Raw genomic sequence first — 21,796 nt, 5'->3', positions numbered from 1 at the left:
GGTTAGGAATGACATATGCAAAATTCGTTATGCTACGCCCACTGGAAGTACTACTTGTGGTACTAAACCTTACTAGACCCCATTTTTTGTTATCTAGCTAGCCGATCTGCCAATGCCATCAGCTGTCCATTTCTCTCAATTTTGTATTTTTGTTTCATACCCCAGTCAGAAATTTGGAAAATACTACCAATGGCGTTCATAAAATTTATATGCATATTAATCATCACTGTTTCGCTGATAATAACTGGTAAAGGTGAGGACACTGAAAGTGTTTTATCTATGCAAAAGCATATTGGTGGTGCAGAAAAACTTGTTACTTTGAAAAGGATTATTCGTGATGTTGAGACTGGGTCTGGTGAAACTGCGACCGACGAAGAACAAAATATATTGAGGAAACACACTGATGTGGTATGATAAAATTTTTTTGAAAAATCACTATTCTCTGAATTCAATCTGTTCAAAATATTCATCTAAAAAATTAGTTGTGTTAGACCAAAACAGCCCAGTTACGCACCCATACCCAGACGAGGAAGCAACCCATTAATTCCCTCTTCTTTCCAAGATAAACCTTACTTTGTTGTAATTACCAATTACCTACAGTAGTCATCTCTTAATTAACTAGAAAATTTAGTATGCAGCTACATTAGTACATGGAAATAATTTTTCCTAAATATTGAAAGAGTTTAATATAAAGTAATGTCTAGGCGTCCAACCTTTGCAATTCAATATCTATTATCGATATGTTATCATTTCAGCATGTGTTCAGCAATGACAGCAACCCATCAATATCTCTAATATGGACTGGTACAGAAGGTGCCTTAATTGCTTTAACAACAATGGGAAATGGGATAACCTTAATTCCATCAAGGCTTTACAGAAGTTCTAACTTTGGAAGGTAGATATGATTTTTTGCAAGAAGTGTTGTGTTCATTCAATGCACTAATAGCGGTCAAATACAAAATATGCTGGCACTAATGACTTAGAGCAGTGGTTGCATTCCCCAGACGTCAAACTAATTTTTGTGAACTCTCTTACTTTTAATGCATAAAGCAGGAATTGCTCAAATTTATTATTATGAACATAAGAATGTATGTCATGACAATGGCTATTGTACGCTGTTTGTTTTGTAGTAATTAGAACAAGCGAAAACACATGTCAGTTGTATCAACGTTTATCTTGTTGGTTTACTTGCTGAATGTGCCTATCGTTAATTGTCAGTTTAGTTTATTCTAATTATTAAAATTTGGCATTAAATATAAATGTCGGAAAGTTGGCGACGGGGGTCGAACATTTTAAAGTGGTCGGTCGGAAGATATTTATTCGTTGAGCGTTCGTTATATGTGATTTTAAAAACCTATTGCGAATATTTCAGTTATACTTTAATAATGACATGTAAATATTTGTATATAATATTATGTATTATGAATGCTATACACTCATTTCCTGTAATATTTTGTCTGATACACTGTTGAAGGGATTACCATTTTAGACAGGAAGCTTGACAACATATTGCTCGTAGATTGCACTCATGTGTCTTCATTTGATAATTCATAAGACACCCACACCTCTATAATACCTATGATACCATACATACAATATTCAAATATGAATATTTTCTTTGAGCAAGCTTAATTTCAACAAATATGAAGATGTAGTAAAGCAGTAAACTGTATTTCATTTTTAAGTTCGATGAAATTTTTTTTTATTGCAAATCTATACAAGAATGCATTCAATTTCAGGAAAAATCCATCTAATCTGGGGCTTATCACTGCTGTACTTTCTTATGGTATTATTGTAGAATATAATTCATAGTTTTTTACCTGGACTTCTTGTCTTTGTAGATGTATGTCAGTATGAAATAAAAAGTGTATGCCAGATATTTCATACTGGTTTACAATGTAAAATGAGTATTAACTTTGTTTAGTTCCAACTTTTGATCACCCTTGAGCCCTGGCATTTAATTTGGGGAGTTTGATTTTCTTTAATTCTAATTTATTTTTGTTCAGTTCAATTATTCGCACAAACAAAAATCATAATTTCGCATTATATGGAAGCCAATTTTCTCACTAGAATGTCGAAAGTCAAGACTGAGTGACAATCAATACTATTTGTTTTCTAGATCTTTTGTGGACATATCAGACAAGATCGAGCATGATAGAATTCTGAACAATCATGGAATGCTTGTCAGTCCAGTTGATTCCAACAATGTGAGTGTGTATTTTGTTTTTGAATTGCAGACATATATATGTATGGAATCTTGCTTACAATTTTAAAACCTAATGGATAAATGCTGGTATACAATTATTAGAAATGATATTATCTCAATTACGATCTACTAGTTTTTAATTTTTCTGGAACTAAATTGCTTCCAAATAGTAAATTGTTACGTACGTTATCATCATTAACTTATTTTGAGAATGGAAGATTTTGTTATGATTGATGAGCCTTTCTGTGTGGATAACATTTTGGTTAACATCCTGATGTCACATGTTAGTGGTCTCGGTTTTTCTTGGGAGCGAATCCAGCCCCATTGGCTTCTTTTAATCTTTCATATTGATGACTACATGGACAAAGCATTATTTGTAGTAAATTTGTCAAGTGCTACATAAAATAATAAATAACTCCCGTAGTATGTGTACCAGGTTAGAGTTAGGGCATAATTTTATTCAGATTTTCCTTATTTTAGTTTTATTACGAATTCGGGGACTTTCAATAGCAAGAAAAATTGTTTTTTCCAGGTGATGTTGGTCACTGATCAGAGTTTTTCCTTATTTGCTCGTGGGATGGATTACAGGAGCGTTGTGTATATTACTACAGATAATGGTCAAAGTTTTTCGAAGAGTAAACTCAAGTTTATAATTGATCCTAGTTCTGTCTATTTCAACAAATATGATACTTTGAAGTAAGTAAGACTGAAACTTGTTAGGTTGTTTCACTTGTTTTTTGATAAATTTTAATATTATCCCAGGAGAGTGGAAAGATAATATGGCTGAAGTGTGAAATTTCGCCTATCAAAATTCGGAATATTTAGAAATAAACCCATAAGAAAAAAAATTATAGTGGGATAAAAATGTCGTTTAGAGCTGAATATCGAGCGAGTTTTCAATCTTTATAATACTTTGTATAGTTCTAAAAAATTTTTTTTTAAACAGAATAAATTTTGCAAATGCTACCAAATATATTCAAATACCAAAATTACGGCTTCGTATAAGGTATAAGTATATATTGCAGATAGGTTTTGGTTTTTATTGAATTCTAAAAACTTTCACTGACTAAAAGCATTTTTTTATATAATAAAAAATTTATTGCACGAAATTCCATTGTTGAATGGTTTGATCGTATATGTTGTAAAGGTAAAAACATTTGTTAGCTGCTACATCATGTGACCATTACTATGCACAATTATTCCAGTCATATTTACATGAATGTGAAATGAATCATGTGATATTTATGAACTGCTACTCAAGATTGTAAAAATTGACATTCCTTTCATACATGGTTTGTCTGGTATTATACCAGATTCATTATATGAGCTGGTTAAATTTTAATAATTTGCCACCTTTAATACAATAAGGATTCGGGAATACAAATTCTTTCATATTCAATACCAAAACTGGTAATCTAATTCCGGGGTCATTTTAGAGGTGACATAATGTCAGAAGACATATTTCTGACTCATTGTTCCACTTTGTCAGCTGCTTTGTGGAATGTACTGATACAACATGATTTGCATGTTAGATGGCTGTTTTGCTATCTAAAATAACATATTCAATGAGATAAATCCGAAATATTTGAAAATCTATGTTATTGTATGATACAATTATCATTAAATTGCATTTGGACTTTATTCTGTTAATAAAATGTATGATATTGGAAATTTAAAGATCTTGAATTCAATGTTTTGTGGTTCTCTTTATGTAGCAAAATTTTTAATTTCAAGTTGAAAAAATATTAGGGGGGAATTTTTAACGTTGAAATTTTCAGTAATTATTTGAATTTGTTTGTTCTGATACCTGTTTATTATTATTAAAGCTTATCGTGATCATTTTTTTAGAATCTTGGCAATTTCATCTGACAACCATGGCTTGTGGATTTCTTATGATTTTGGTTTGGTATGGCGACATATATCTGATCATGTGATTCAAGTAAGATGGGATCCTACAGATAAAGACACATTTTATTATGCAAAAGATCCAACTGGGAGCATGATTTGTAAGTTATAATTTTATATCATACAACTTCACTTTCCAATGGTAATCTTCCTAATGCGTAGGCTTTCATGATGTATATTTAAGTAAAAATCTTTTTGGAAATAGGTGTTATTGACATTTATCGATCATTTACGATCTAGTTCATTCCTCCTTATCTTAAGTTTTTTTAGTCCAGGCTATTTCATGTACATTTTTAGCATTATGTAAAGGATATGATTTCCATATTCACTCCGGGGGAGAGGGAAAATTCTAAGCGACTTAATAATCATAACTGCAGCCAGTTGTCTGTTTACCGGTCCTTATTGGGCATGGGGTTAGTTGACCAGTTATTCTGTTCTGATAGATAGGCACGGTGGTGGAGAAAGCCATAACCACCAGTTATCACGTGAACCCTCTGATGGCTTGGAGTCCAGCAATCCTCTCACACATGAGCTATTTATTTTCCACATGATTCAACCCTACCCGCGTAAGGTGGCAAGTATATTCTTTACTTTAGCATGAGAATCTAAGTTCTTTTTCATTTATATATTGTCACTTTAAAACTACTATTTTCATTTTATCATCAGCTGGTGCCTTCAATAATGAATTGTATCGCGGTAAAGCATCGTATATAGAATCAACAAAAATTGCGGAACATATTTATAGCTTTGGTGTTCAAGGTGGATTCATCTTTATATCAGTGGAATTTCTTTCTGTGAGTGTGCATGTTAATAATGTTGGATTAAAATTAATATTTTTGGAATCTAAGTAGTTTATAGAATGTTTGGTACTCCCATAGTATATGTACCAGGTTAGGGTTAGGCCATAATTTTATTCCAAATTTCCTTATTTTAGTTCTATTATGGTTATAACAGACCCGCGGGGGTTCTCGAACCCCAGTTTTGTGAATCTTGCTCTAAGATACACCGTTCTTTTAATTTATTCAAAAGAAAATTAAACAAATGTACTTTATTTATTCATATCATTAATTCATATCCTTGCGGACACCCTGTGCAGTTATTATGACCCGTGGGGGTTCAGGGGGGAGTTTGGGGACTGTTTGTGTTAGCCAAGTGAACATCCCCCCTGCCCATAGGTTTCAGTCCTTTTACACAACTTGATGTAAAGTAGGCGAACAAAATTATTTATCTTCATATTGGTACACGCGCTTCTGAAGAATTATTCCTCAATTAAAAATTTTTCTTTTGTATACTAAGGGGTTTATTGAATGTTTCACTACGTTTTTTTTGTTGTCGTGCTATTGTAGAATTTTCTCTGTATATATTGGACCATCTATTTCATTTTTTGCCACTATGAATTTTTTCAATTTTTTTTTATAATTTTGAAGCCCAATATTTCACCCCAAGTTTTGCTTTTTTTATTTCATGAAATCATATGTCATTTGTCATCATGGTATGCACACACTTGATACAGTATTTGGTGCAATCACCTCAATATCATTAGATTGAATATTTTGTGACATTGCATAGTCGTTTAATATTAATGTTCGTATATTTGAGTACCAATGTCTGGTTTATAGCTATGATACATATATGAAACGTAGCAGATAAATATGCAGCAAAGCGATTTAAAATTCTTGAATTCATTCCAAGCTAATTTTTTCATTAAATCAACTTGATTACGGTAATTCGTACTCTTACTGTAACTGGAAGCAATAAGCAATACTGAAAATCGGAATAACATTATGACCTGACCTTAACCTAGTACACACACTACGAGAGTACCGTAAAAACAACTTATCATATCATTCTCCACAGCACAATGGAAGTAGAGTGATGCATGTGTCAAAAGATAAAGGTGTTACGTGGGATGCGGCTCAGATCCCTTTAATAAACAAACAACAGTTTTATTCTTTACTTGACATGTCTGAAGATATGGTATTTGTGCATGTGGATGCAGATGGAGGTAAATAGCGAATTTTCCAAAGTCATTTAAAATCGTTGGTGGTTAGCAAGTTAGAAGGGAGATGGGGATATTTTACTGTTTTTGTGGGTAAATATTGCCTCGTATTTCAGGGGCGCAGCCAGGATTTTTTCAAGGGGGGGGGGGGGGGGGTTACGGTGAAATAAAAACGCGTTTATAGGTCTTTAAAAAGATGTTCCGACGATGGCAAAACAACATGTGCGTCGCTGTGTCTCATTAGCCTTTCTTTGCATGTCCTACTTTCAGCAATCGCCGACCATTCTCTTTGGTCAAAACAAATCAATCAACTTTTCATTTCAATGCGCCGTTAACTATATTACTGAAAGTGAATTCGTCGCAAATTCAAATTCCTGTGATATTTGCACATAACGCTTCTCTACTTTTAGCGGCGATTTATCAACATATTATTACCAGTTTGTTAATAATGCATGCTATTACTTTTGGCAACAGGGTTAAATTGGTTTATCGTTGTTTCAAGCAAGAAATAAGCATTTGTTTTTTTCGCTTATTCAGCAATCGTAATTCAAATATTTCCCTACGCGAAAGAAAGTCTTCACTCCGCGGGGTGTCCTTGCGTTTTAGAGTTTCAAAGTGATGCCGAAAATGCCGATGATAGAGAAACACCGACACATGTGGCTATTTGTCGCCAGACCCTGCCCCCTTTGACAGGCGTCAATTCGTTTATTTTGTTTTGGCATGTCCCATTTCAACCTTTTAGTAATCGCCGATTATTACCCCATTGTCAACAGTTAAATAAAATGCCATCCAGTGTTAACTCTAAGCAAATTATGAGTGCGAAAGTGCTTCGCAGTCGAAAAAAAAAGTGCGAAAGTGCTTTTGCCGATTTTAACAAGTTAGGTGCCCTAGCCTTTCATATAACCCATTTAAAACGGCATAGATACTCGAAAAAGCGCTCCTCCGGTTAATATTATGAGTTACAGAGAAGCCTTTTCGTTAACGAGTTCCCTTTAAGCGAATTCATGTTTAATTAAAACAAGCGAATTCATCGGCAACGAAATGACATCTGCTAACACCTGCCGCGGACAAAACTTCCATGCAATGTATCACGGTGTCAGTTGCTTACTCGCGTAAACAGCAAAGACTTTCACATTTGTTACTCCTTCCATCTAACAGACACGAGGCAGGCTGGAAACCATATTAGTTACAGGGTGGATCGTTTGTACAAATCCCGTGCAAAATAATCAACTAATTAGGGTTGGATGCGCTGGAAATTCAACTTTTCAATTTATCCCTAAACCTAATCTGATAATTATTAATTTGTGATTTTGATCCACTTTGAAAGTCGCCACCCGCTGTTGTAAAAGATAGGTTAACCTACGTTCTCTCCGAAATATTACGCAGGATACTCCCCTGTTTTAGGAGATAGGTTGACCTACTTTCCTTTCAAACTTTTTCCTCCGAAATATTACACAAGATCACTTTGAAAATCCTCCGGTTCGTGAACTAGCGTGACCTAATTTCTCATTTACATTTATATTATACTATTTCAGAGCTTACCCAAAGACAAGTAATTTTTAAATGTCGACATGCCTTGGTTTGCGTGCGAGTTAGTTTAAATCGGGCAGAAAACATCATATATTGGCAAAATGTTCAGTAATGTCATGTACTTTCAGCATTCATAAATAGCACTCTTTGTAATGCTGCTGACCTAGTATCAAATATTCGCATCACAACGCCACTTGCGAGGTTCCCATATATTTCAATTACACTAATAGGAACGATGACACCAAAGAGTTTTTTTTTGCTAAGGTACACTAAATATAACGAGGGTGATTCTTGAGAAAAACATGAATATAAAAAATAAACGAATGATATGATAGTGGATCCCAAATAATTTTGAGAGTGTCTCGAAATACCAATCCATTTGATAAATAATTTTTATTCGACCACATGACCGCTGGTATCCTGAAAATTAATGTTGAAAGAGAATTACGCATTCTCAGATATCGGACATCCAGTCGCGATATTCAATCGTTTATATGCACAAATCTCACTTTAATAGTAATTGCTACCCAAGTTTGTGAAGTTTAGAAACCAACAAACAGAAAATAACTTATCCTAAAACACAATTAAAATTCAGTCGGCAATAAATTCGTCGCCAAGACGATGTCATACAAAACAAAAAGATTTGGTCGCGAGAGTTACGTGCGTTGTTTTTTAAGCAGAATGTAAAAAAATTTATAATTAATAAACGGGAGTTACGACGCCCTTAACACATCGTGTGTATTAAACTTCCCTGGTAAGTACTATTATTATTGTACTTATACACCTGTTGGAGTATTTCGGACAATTTCGAATTTAAAATAAATGAAAACCCGACATATAATAAAGACGCAAAAGAAAAATGAACATTTATTGAAAAAGTTATTATTTAAGAAAGACAACATGATCGTACAATTCCGCCAAAACCTCGATGTTCGCAAGTGGTATGATAAATAAATACTTCCCTGTATTTGATCAATTAACTTCAGCGTATCGTTGTTCTGCCAACAAACAGCCGGGTGCAAAATATTTCCGTCCTGTGATATGCTCACAAATATTCTCGATATTAATATCATACCCTCGCGTATGTACTTTCTATTAGCTCTTTAGTGATCCCTTCCATCCTTGGCCAAGTCATGTTTCGAATATGTGAACATTTTATTCGACCATACATGGCCGGCGGGATGTTAAAATTGTAAACAAGAGAGAGGTAAAATCAATCGCGAGTTTCGTTATAACGGCTCGTTTACGAATTGTTGCGCCTGTTATCGTCGAAAATGATTACATTTGTTGTATTTTGAGGCATTTAAGCAGTAATAATTAGGGCATGACATCATCAAAATCGTCAAGTGAGATCTTGAAATTGCAAATTCCGTAAATAGGATTGTGAATTATTCGGTAACGAATTCAGCTTTAAGGACCGTCGGGGTATTGTTTTGTTGAAAATTATTATTAATGTGAGAGCGCCAAAAACATACAGTCCATACCGATGCGACTGCAATTTATATGGTCGCAATTGGTGTGGCGCATTTATTAATAGTGTAAAATAAATTAAACGAATATCAATTATAACCAAGCCTGTCAGCGTGTTTATTTTCTGTGGGCAGGAATCGTAAAATACCACCTTGAGACAAATTCACTTCTATTATAAAATCTTAATTTTCAGTTATTATCGTTATATAAATACCGTGTGGCAACTTTTTAATTTATCGTCGACCGAAAAACCGCCCCACACTCGTCCAAACGTGTGTCGAGCTTGAACGACAGGAACAGATTCATCGACGACCTTAATTAGGGAAAATATGTATTTTATTGGGAATGCAAAATAAAAGTAACAAAACGCATTTTTTTGTGATATAACTTTGTATTTTCGGAAACGGGTTGCCGTGAAAGGTAAAATTTGATCTAAATTAATCGCAAAAAGGTTTTATTTTAAATGTAACAAAACACATTTTTCGAGATACAACTGTATTTTCGGATACCGGGTGTCATGAAGAGTAAAATATGATCTGAATTAACCGTAAATAATGTTTCATTCCAAATGTATCATGACGCATTTTTTGCGATATAACTTTGTATTTTCGAAAACGGGGCGTCACGAAAATTATTAATCTAATGTTTTATCTATCGTCTAACTAACGTCTGGAACACATCATTTTCGGGGAGAACTCTATCCCGCGAAACGTCATTTAATTTAAAATAGAGAATGTTTCACGCATTTCAAAACGGAAAATCACCAGTAAGTGGACAGGGATTCAACCCTCCGGATTCAGTATTCTATATCCCCCCTGTCAGAACTTTCTGAAGAATGGAACAAAGAACCCCTCAAACCGCCGCCGAAGGAGGGGAGTATTTTTTGCACTAATAATTAGGGCGTGACAATATCAAAATCGTCAAGAAACTGGTGAATTTGCAAATTCCATAAATAAAATTGTGAATTGCTCGGTAACATTTTAGCTATAATTATCGCCGGGGTATTGTTTTGTTGAAAACACGTTGGAACTTGAGGGAATTAGTTACAATTAGCGCCTGACCTCTATTAGGCATTCGAGCACTCGAAAAAAAAGCACTCGAACCCAATCTTTTTAGCATTAAGTCGCATAAGTAAAATATCCTGTAAAAGAAGTGCTGTTCATTAACGTCATCTCGTCTTATGACCACGCAGAAATGCCTTTATTGCCGAATTATTCAATCACTATTTTAAATCAACATTCAGGATTGTCACAATTTCAGATTTGCGAAGTTTATCACCATAGAAATACATGAGAAAGTTAATTATCGTCTTAATAAATATCTGCATCACGGTATGGACAATAATATTACCATTCCCATAAAATTGGGACGGTAAATTTACAAATCTTGATAGGTAATATTAAAGCCAACCCAAATGTTAATTTGAGTCCTCAATGTCTTCAACAGCTGTTGCCGATGTGAACGAACGGGTAAACCCGAAATATAAAACTTCGATGTCCGCCGACCCACAAGAATTCATATTTGTAAAAAAGAGAGGGCGGGAATATAGATTACCCAAAACCTGGATATCGCCGCCAAAACGATCGGTGACAAGAACAATTAGCGATTACAACGGAATTAACCAGTAAAAAGGCTTTGTTGTCGATTTTTTAATGTTTTCACCACGTTTATTCGGTACTCCTTAAAAATATTCGATTCAAAAAAATATTGAATTTTGCCCACCGTCCTCGCATATCAATGAGAAATAGTTGTGTAAATATTGCAAAATTACGGAAAATGCCACTCCTTTCAACATTGTGATTACAATAAAATGGCACTTAATGGTATTTTGTGAATTTGGTGATTTTGCAAATCTGTGACATGCTGCTAAAAGTTTCGTCTGATTTGAAAATCGTGCAGTTTGGTCACAATTCATCCGAAGTGACTATAACACATAACACTTTTATAGTCATTTTGAATTCATCGATATCATTGATAGTCACATGACCATTCCATTCAAAGAAACGCACTGCACTGCCTATTATTCCAACATCTGGTTTCGAGCGTTTTTTGCGGGAGAAGCGGAATCGGTGTGCTTGTATAATAATCATATTATAAACAAGAATTTTGCCGTTAATGCAAAAGCTTTATCTCCTATGTCTGCATCTCATAGGTTAGAATTCCCGTAAATATCGTTATGATATGCAGATTTGAGTTACAAAAGTACTAGTATGTTATTTATTTGTCAACTTAATACTCGAAAATATTTGTTAACTTTAAAATTTTTATTCCATTCAAAATCGGAAAAAAGTGCTATTTTTCTTCAAAATCGGAAAAAAGTGCTATTTCGCAGTCCCTAAAAAAAGTTGCGAAAGTGCTTCGCAATTTTCGCAAAAAAGTGCGCTAATAGTGAACACTGATGCCATCGTCATGATTTTAATTGAAATACCGCAAAAAATGTAAAATAAGAATAGAATGAAATATTAGCAATCATGAAACATTAAGAAATAGCATAAATTAATGATATTTGCCGAATGCCAATGGTTCATAAACTATTTTTGAGTCCGTCACGAAATATCAATCCATTTCCAAAATAAATATATTTGATGTTCCCGTATTTATAACTTCATAAAACGATTACAATCATTTAAAAACAAGCTCATGTATCGTACTGATTGGGAACGTCTGTCAATGTAAAACTCTTGCTTGTTGCAATTAACTGTTAATAAATTCTAATTTTTATTGCAATGCATCGAGACCTATATTACTGAAAGTGAAATCGTCGCGAATTTGAAATCCCGCGCCCGTGATAGCTGCATTCTGCGCATAGCGCTTCTTCACTTTCAGCGATAATTTAACTATAATAATTTAATTATAATTTAATAACATATTGTTACCAGTTTATTGAAAAGATCTGGAAGACAACGCATGTAACTGCTTTTCGCAGACAGACGATTCCAAACGAGTCTTGGACGAGTTTGCTACCCAAAAATCTCGAAGATTGAACATTATTCTTTAAAAAAAAATTTCCCTAAGATTGAACATTATATTACGATACTTTTTACTCGAAGACTGAACATTATTTTGCAATGCTTTGTTTTCGAAGATTGAATATTATTTTATGACACCTTTTTTCGATGCTGCCACATTTGGCAATCCTTTGTTAATGAACCATACATTTCCAATAATTCATTTTGTCTGTTATTTGCCTATGAACCTGGTGCCATCGCTTGTTAAAGATGCACTACATAACTAAAATTCGTAATTAGCGATAAGCCGATAACCAACGATAACGTATGTGATTAAAAGTATGGATGCGTTGAATGTGGCGAGGCGAGAGCGCGCTTGTGGAATAGTTTTGACGGCAATAGTGTGATACGTCCGTTGCTATTTGTGTCAAGTGAAAGGTAGTACAATTGTATTTAAAAATGTTTAGTGTAGATTGTCACTTCCGTGACCCCCCGCTGGCAACTAGATCCACTGCCGCGTAACAGCGATAACGAATCGTAAACATAAATAATAAATAAGGACGCTGGGCGAAAGTGATAACGCGAAGAATAAAATTATTGCAAGTGAACGTAACACTATTAAAAAAAAAAAAGATTCCAAAGGGGGGGTTACGACCCATGTAACCTCCCCCCTGGCTGCGCCCCTGTCGTATTTGGTGTAATTTTAGTAATATTGTTTATTTATTCAGTATTATTGTAATACATATTTATGAACACATTTTTCACTCTGTAAAAAGCCAGAGTGCTTGTGTATCATTATTCAAGGACCCCTTCGGATCAGGGAATCTCAAAATTTTAAAGCAGTACCCTCTTTTTAGAATTTAGAATCAAGTCTCTTGCCCCACCTCTAAGAATAACTAGCTTTATGTGCCTTCAAAAAATTGTGGGATGCGCGTGCGCCCTGCTGTTTGTGAACTACTGCTTTAGATTGAATAAATTACGAAAACACCTTTAATGCATAGTAAGGAAGGAAATAGGCAATGAGAGGAATATATTGAAAAAGTTTGGGCTCAGCAATTTTCACAGCTGCAGAATGTCAGGATTGTTTTGCTTTACATGGGTCATTGATAAATCGAGCCTTAGTTGATTCAGGATTCAATTACCGCAATTTAGTTGAATAATATTTTCTGAACTACTATTATTCTTTAGGTTCAGGTGATGGAAGTATTTATACTTCAGATGAACGAGGTATTATTTATTCAAAATCACTCGACCATCATTTGTATCCAAGTTTAGGAAGCGTGACTGATTTCTATAAGGTATGATATTGAATTATTTTATTGTCCATAACTCAATTTGTTGAATTTCTTAGAATTCATAATATTGAATGATTCGTATGAGCTTTTATATAGGGTTTGTTTGTTATCTTTGATAAATGAATGATTTTTCATTTCCATTTCTTTCTGTTATGAAAATTTGTTTCTTACTAAAATTTCATGTTTTTTATCATTTAATTCATTGGAACGTGGGCAATGTGTTAAATGCTATTATGCAGCCTGGATCTCTGGCTGATATATTAGTTACAGATGCAGTTATGAGTGTATCCATATTTTTTCAGAATACTAGATTACTCTGGTCGTTTGACCATTCTTCAATGTGGCAAATCTTAACATCTTTTATAATTATAATTGTGAGATTCAGATTCCCATAAATAATATTTTTATGAGAAAATTTGCTGAGAGCTAGGTCACACTCACTCACAAATATAGAAGATCGATCTCTGAGCAAAGTTATGGGCAACTACTAAAGTGCCAAAAGCCACTGAAATCATTAAACAGTAATTAGCAAAATGACAAGACGCTGTATGTTTGTGATCACAGTAACAATGGCAAATAATTGAGAAGAAGGCTGGCAATTGTGTATGACATGTTGTTGTAATCTCCTATTCACTTTTATATATTATAGGTTTCTAGTCTCGAAGGTGTTTACATAACATCACAACTCGAACATCAAGGCTCAACTATTCATTCAATGATTACTTACAATAAAGGAGGAACATGGCAAAATATTGATTCGCCAAAAAACAGCGTTTGTCCTCCTACTGAGAAAGTGGTAAGATGAAAATTTCATTGTTTACAGCTAATACAGGTATTGTGTACTAAACTGCAAGTCCTTTCTCCTTGTTTACTTTCTACTTCGGATCTATATCTGTCAGTTGCCACAAGGATGCTTGAACAAGATAGTATTATCAAAATAAATCAGAAAAACATAATCTCTTTCTGAGAAAATTTTTCTTGTTCAAGATTTTTTTTGGTTCTATTTTTGAAACCTTTTTTTTTCAGAATATTTCTTTAGTTCTAATCTCGGACAGTTTTAATCACAGACCAGAATTTTTTGTAGACTTTGGGTTAATAATCGTCAACTTGGATTACTTCATGCCAAAGGCACACTAACCTTCCCGAAGTGTTCAAATTGTTTATTTTTGTTTTGTTTTTCAGTGCTTTCTTCAAATTCACAGTTTGTTCAGTCGATCAAAAGGTGTAGCAATACCTGAGTTTCCTAAATCTTCTGCCAGTGCTACTGGAATCATCATTGCTCATGGAAATATAGGTAGAATAGTAATCTTCTTAAATCTTTATAAGACAATGTCTAAATATTAAAACCAACATATGGCCATATCTGAATTGTGCTGCAAGGTAGCATGACAAACTTCCTATGTGTCATCCAATTTTGTCTTGTACTGTATACTTTAGTGTTTTTATATTGGTATTGCCACACTTTCGCTAGAAGTGAATAAAGAGGAATGTACTTGAGGGGGGTTTCAAGTTCCCGTTGCCTACCCAATTTGACTACTTTTTGGTTTAGGATGGAGGCATTGCATTTAATCCAGACGTCTTTAACCGTGATGCCGACAATTATTATATCTGCAGGAGATAAATGGAACAATTACTATTTGGAATTGAATTGAATGTTATAAAACTTTGAGAGAGTACTTATGAAATTATGAAAATTTGATTCTAGATTAAACTTTATAATTTTCATTCTTACCTTTTATTATACATTCATGTTTTTACAACAGGTGACGCATTGAATTTTAATACTCCCGATGTATATATTTCAAATGACGGTGGATATTCATGGCTTCAACCTCCACATTTGAAAGGTCCTCAATTCTATGCTATTGGAGATTCTGGTGGATTGTTATTTGCCGTCAACTATTCAAAATCGGTTCCTACTAACGTTATAAAGTATGATTGGTTAGATGTATTGAATATACTGATATTCAGGTTTTGTTTGTTATTGCCCAAACAGGAAGTAAAATAACTCGAAAGAAAAATTGGGGTGGTTTGATTATTCACTCTTTCATGTAGGTATCGATTTTAATAATTCTGTGACTGTGAATAAGAATTGCCCCAAATGACAGAATTCTGTTTATTCATAAATTAAGAAAATGCTACATTTTTCAAATTACTATATTCAATTCATACTTAGCTACTTTGACTAGTCCAGCGTTTCTCAAACTGTGTTCTGCGAAACACTGTTGTTCCACAAACCTCTTGTATATATGTATGTTTATTTGCCTCAAAAATGTTACAGGAGCAAAACTCCTAGGAACACTCCTCTTCGGAGCAAAAAATTGTGACTAAATTGGTCGTCATGACGATCTCGGTCATACTTCGGCGACAAACAGGCATACAGGCCTTGCTATCTAAACAAGTGGACAGGCCTTGTGCCCGTTTGGGAAGTGTGGAGTTTTCGTTAACTGTTCACTATCGCCGTAGACTAAAATTTTTGGAACTAACCACACAGCAATTTTACCTTAATTTCTTAGACACTTTACTAGTCAAGGTCAGGAATTCAAAATATGAAGTTTATCTTACATGTGTACCCGTATTTGAAACTTTGTATATGTTTTACCCAATGTTGGGTGAAAGTCCCTAAACCTTGTGTTGTGAGTCAAGTCAATAACGAGTATCATAAGAGTCTCGAGTTGATTGAATCACTGAATTAACTAGCAGTTAATTGATGACAAGTTCAAGTCATTCCATTTAGCCACATTCTCGATAAATGGTGGAATTCACTCACAAAAAATTTTACATGAAATTTACTCTGAAAAAGCCTTTCGGCACTGTTTAGATGTAGGTTTGAAGTTTGTCCAAGTGAAATATTTTGTGGGTTTTCTTAATGAAATTTTCATAGAATACAAAATGCATTCTCTTTTACTTACCACAATCCAACTCATACAAGAGTATCTTATCATTCAAAATCTTAATGAATAGGCTCTTGTTTTTCTATTGCTCAACAACACTTTACACTCCCACTCAATCAAATGTTCACTTTTTATTCAGATATTCTATGGATGAAGGCCAATCATGGGAAGAATACAAATTCGTTGATTCGCCTATCCTAGTAACAGGCCTTTCTGTTGAACCAGGTTCAAGAAGTACAAGCTTAGGTTTATGGGGATGGGATAAGAGTGGTGATGGAGCATGGAGATCTATTACTATGGATTTCTCAGCTATTATGAAGAAACCTTGTATGATTTTTTTTTATCACTGTATCAACTTGATTTACGTTTATATTGAAGGTTTATAGCAGAGGTAGGCAAGATGTTTAAACCAGGGGCCAAAAATTTTCTCCACCTAGACTGGCGGGCCATGTAAGTGTGACGTAAAAAGTAACATGTTATGAACTACGGTATATTCACAGTGTGACAAAAGCAAAAGTGGAAAACAATAAGCCCAGAGCGTGCCAAAACTAAATGTGATCGCAATCTCAACAAATTCCTTGAGCTATTTTTTAGCTTAAACATCAAAATTTGGTTTCAGTTTGGTTGTAGCAGCCAGCATCAGGTGGGCCAGGTTGAATTACCCGACAGGCTAGATTTGGCCCGCGGGCCGTAGTTTGCCACCATCAGGTTTATAGCGTTGAATGGAAGCTATGGTTTTTGAATTCACGTTCAATGAAGGATTTTGCGCAAATGATTATATTTTTATTATTAATTCTGAATGTATTTGGGTGATCGGCTTATTTTGGATGTCCCTGATGACAACGATAATATTATTTTGTATTTTCGAAGCTTGACTATGCAATAGTGAAAGAGCATGAATTGTGTCAAATGAATGGTTATGAAATTGCAAATTCAACCTTCAAATTATTTTTTAAATGAATATTCAGAACAATGATTCAATACCAAAACATTATTATAGTAATTTTAAACAATTGTTGAGCAGATTTGGATTCACTCTGATTGGAATAAAAAATCTAAATGATTTTTTTTAATATAGACAGTAAGACTTTTAACTATTAAAAAAAATTCTCATCTCTCCTGAGTTTTATCATTTTGAAGTTTTGTGTTTCATCATTTTCTAGGTCAAAAGAGTGATTATCAAGACTGGAAAGCTCATGAATCGAACAAAGAATATGGAGAAGATAGTTGTCTTCTAGGTGCTGATGTGATTTTCAATAGAAGGAAGAAAGGTACTGTTTGTATCAATGGCAAACAATATCAGAATGCAGTAACATTGAAGCCATGTCAATGCCAGAAGACAGATTATTTGTGGTAAATATGGCAACTTCGTAGCAACTTTGTGACTATTTCTTTCTAATTGAGGAGATTTATCAGAAAAACCCAAGTTTGATCTCTTTCCATTGTGTTTTTGCTTATGTATCTGATCACTAAATAAAACTTGAAACTAAGATCTCTAATATTGGATGTCTAAACTATTATGTTCATGTGATAAGTTAGCACTATCATGCTTGTGTATATTGTCTTATATTGTATGTTTGCTGGGAAGATTTAAAAATCTCTTCCGTATTTACAGTGATTATGGTTATGTTCGAGAAGGCTTTGATTGTGTCAGGGATGGAGATTTTCAGGCAACACATATAGATATTTGTAAGAAAGATCAAGATGAAATTATAAAAACAAAAGGTTATCGGAAAATACCAGGAGATAAATGTCAGGGCGGTTTCACTCCAAATTCACAAGTCATTCCTTTGCATAAAAAGTGCAAACCTGTGAGTATTAAAGTTATTTGATAATTTACTGATCATAGAGCGAAGATCAACATGATGCTCCAGACAAGATTCTAGTTTAGCAGCCACTGAATATTCAAAATCTCTCATTATAGAAATTTATTGAAATTGTTCATTTCAGACCAGTGGTTCTCAACCCTTTTTTCTGTGGCCCACTTTTGTTGCACGAAAAATCCTGTGGCCCATTAACCTTCTTATGCAAGGGGAAAACTACGAGAAAAATTTTTACATTAATTCCCTTTCATCCAAAAACACTAATAAATGAAATGAAAATTATCACTCAGTGCAAAAAACCACATCATCATTCATTGCTATGACAATCAAATTCAACTAAATTTATGTAGCAATTTTTAATAGCTTATGGCCCCACCTAAAAATGATTCTTTGGCCCAGCAGTGGGCCATGGCTCAACAGTGATCTAGACTCACTACCCGATGTTGCATGAATGAAATGTCCTATGCTGCATTTGAAACACTCTGTGTTCCCATGTCTCGGTATTTACTTGTGTAAAGCCTTGCTAAGAGCAAATCTGTGAAATCCATGATGACATCTATTGGAAATTTTTTATAAAATTGAGGCTTCGCTTCAATGTTAATTGTTTTTACTTATTATATCATAAAATTTTTTTTATTAAAAAAATCTTTCAGAGTGAAGAGAAGAAAGATGATTTTGGTGTCGATAAGGATAATTTTTCACAATATCATCCATCTGGAGAAACAAAGAAATCGACATCTCCAGGAGTAATAGTTTTCTTGGTATTTGTTGTCGTTGTTCTCATCCTTGCACTTGTATATATTGTCAGAAAACGTCAAATGAGGTAACTTGATTTTAAATATGTTTTATTGATACACTAACTAGAAAAATGAATTCTATATGCACATGAAACTTTAACCAGATATACCCTTTGAAGAAGTTATTGAGAATATAGAATATATATTTCAATTTGTATCAGTCTGCCAAATATGTTATAACTTATATTATATACAAGTTTTGTTTGTTTTTATCGGGTGGTCTATAATCATAGATAGTATAGAAAACATCATAAAGGCACTTACATGAATATGTGCTGAATTTCACTCAGTTGTTATGCATTGTTTTTTATTGTGTTTCTGCCTAGTGATTTCCCAGATAACTGAGTATATTCAGTTATCGATTAGGTTTCTGCGGGACAAACTACAAATATTTCCTCTCTCATAATCTTTAACATAAAAAATTTTAATTATTGTTTTAGTGGAAAACGAGTAAAGTATGTTCCGTTACCAACATCTGAACATGCAGCAAGTTATGGTACTGGAGCAGAATCGAACTCACTTATGGAAGATGGTGCTGTGAATGGTACAACGCCTCGTCCAAATGGAAATAGTAGCATTTCATATCATGATGATTCAGATGAGGTATGATTGACAAATATCATTTTTGTTGCGTGGCCTTGTTGTTACATTACATTCAATTTCTCCAGAAATTACCTCAAAGTGAGAACATGCTCTTATTTACCATCAACGAGTATTGAAATTGTAAGGTGGCATCACTTAGAATATAGATACTCACAAATTTAATGCTGTGATACTTCCCATTACTATTGAGCAATACTTCAATGCCAAATACAAGATAAGCAATGAAATTTACTAGAAGGTAAAATCAATTAACTTTCAGGTTTTTGTTGAAAAAACAGGCGAAAAAAAATTATTATGCGATCCAGCTTTGGGTCACGACCCACAGGTTGGGAAACAGTGGCATAGACTTTTAGGTTGTAAGAGATTGGTGTTCATATGTTTGAGTTTGATCCTTGATTAACATTATTTTTTTTTCTGTTTTTTAGGACATGTTGATTAGTTGATGAGATAATAGTTGTGTATCCGTCCGGCATTTGTGCAGTACTATCGTCTTCTCAGCCAATAGATATTGTCGCTGTAGTAGAAGAGTTAGATTTTGTTCACTGATATTATGCAATGTATATTTATTTAATTTTGCTTGAAAATATTCTTCACCAAAGCCCAATACTGTCATTTCAACAACCTTGACATACGTGCTTTTCAAGACATTACCCCACACCACATGTGCCTTTTTGATGACAAATGAGTGGGCAGTCTCTTGAAAAACATAAATGTTTGAAACAATGCCTGCAGTCTTGGAAGAACAGGCACCTATAGTAATTATTTTTTTGGAACTCCCGTAGTGTGTGTACCAAGTTGGGGTTAGACCATTATTTTATTATAATTTTCTTTATTTTAGTTCTGTTAGAGTTCCATGTTAGCCAAGTGAATTTACCCCTTGCCCATAGCTTTCCATTCCTTTACACAACCTGATGTGGAATAGGCGAACAAAATTAGTTACCTCTATATTGGTACACAAACTTCTGGAGCGCCTATTTTTTGATCTATCTGAACACAAAGATTTATATTAAGTAGATTTGATTCTTCATCTGTGAAGGGTCGTGAGTTTTGAATAGATCGTTAAAAGTTGGACACAAAGTAATAATAATGTACTACAGGGGTGTGAAAACCTGCCAAATGTGGCCCACAAGGGAAAATTGTGCGGCCCACGGGGAAGTGCCAATTTGGAATCATGTGCAGCTCACGAAATGAGTTTTTAATTTAGTTTAATCTGGTACGTGCGAGTATCCCAATCCCTTTGCCTTGCAAAGCTTATAACACCGAGTTCATTTATTATCTATGACGTTACAGTTTCCTTTTTGTGCCTGCAGCTAATAGAAAGCCTAATATCTTGGATAAAGGTGCGGCCCACGGTTTCAACCACTTATTTGTATTTGGCCCCGCTGTATTAAAAGTTGCACATTCCTGATGTAATATATTGATTAAGCAGTCTTGCCAGAAATATATGGAAATTATCATTTATTTTGTAATTATTCTTGCTATTGCATTATATGTGCTTTGTGGTGGCACACAGTCGGGCAAAGTTGAAATATGTTTTGGAGAATTTTAACTATTCTTATTTACTCAAAGAAATATGTTCTACTTTTTTTCTATATATCTATTTGAGTTTTGATTAGGACTATTCTCAGCCCAATTATACTCTTCTGGATCATGGAACCCTGTCCAAATTTCTCAAGGTCCTTTTTCAAATGCTTCTCAAAGCTTTTTAATTTGACTGAATTCAGTAAATATTTCTATTATAGTTAACATGGCAGGTAGAATGCAGTTCTGCTGCAATTTGGTCTACATGCAAGCTCGTAATCTAGTCGTGGTCACCCATATGTTACTGCACTCAAGTTTATGTATTGTGTTTTTAAAGAATTATTAAATTCGTCGCAGTTGACGTACTTGCATTACCTCTCGTTTAATTTTGTGCAGGTTCAAGTTTTATGGTTTTCTACCATGTGGTTCCTTAGTTTTTTCATTTGCAGTGTTTATTGGTTCAACGAAAATTTTCAAATAATAATATTTGCTTGGTCATGGCGTAGCATGACAACCATTACCCTGTGTCATTAATTACCCATAGTATTAAGATATGATCTGTACTGAGCTATTGCATTAGTTATATTCACAATTTTGGTATTTGAAATGTGGTGCTTGTGAAGAACTTTTGTTTTTTTTTGTGGCCTTCCTACGAAAATATAATGCTATTGATAGAGGCTGCTGTGAAAAAGGTGATGTCGGAGCAAAAGTTTTTGTTCTGTTAAGACTTTAGAGAGATTTCCTTGATAGATGTTCCCCGACCAAGACCTCAGAAAAATTCTCCCCATACTTTACTATTGAAAAA

The 21,796-nt window shown here is 34.1% G+C and overlaps 1 protein-coding gene across 1 annotated transcript; it reads left to right on the top strand.

Annotated features, from left to right (window-relative positions):
- The first annotated feature begins 139 nt into the window (after positions 1 to 139).
- Positions 140 to 21,668, top strand: LOC120345469 (sortilin-like). The gene is made up of 17 exons (XM_039414926.2): positions 140 to 408; positions 756 to 895; positions 2,120 to 2,207; positions 2,739 to 2,902; positions 4,055 to 4,212; positions 4,778 to 4,905; positions 5,969 to 6,116; positions 13,247 to 13,356; positions 14,003 to 14,149; positions 14,536 to 14,647; positions 15,117 to 15,285; positions 16,387 to 16,574; positions 17,411 to 17,600; positions 17,863 to 18,058; positions 18,724 to 18,893; positions 19,308 to 19,470; positions 19,896 to 21,668. Exons 1-17 carry the CDS (start codon positions 190 to 192, stop codon positions 19,911 to 19,913), a joined length of 2,508 nt encoding a protein of 835 aa, XP_039270860.2. The 5' UTR covers positions 140 to 189; the 3' UTR covers positions 19,914 to 21,668.
- The last annotated feature ends 128 nt before the right edge of the window (positions 21,669 to 21,796 follow it).

Source organism: Styela clava, chromosome 8 (assembly GCF_964204865.1).
Source record: "Styela clava chromosome 8, kaStyClav1.hap1.2, whole genome shotgun sequence".
NCBI lineage: Eukaryota > Metazoa > Chordata > Ascidiacea > Stolidobranchia > Styelidae > Styela > Styela clava.
Note: the sequence above shows the minus strand (reverse complement) of the source record. Positions and strands in the feature narration are given on the sequence as shown.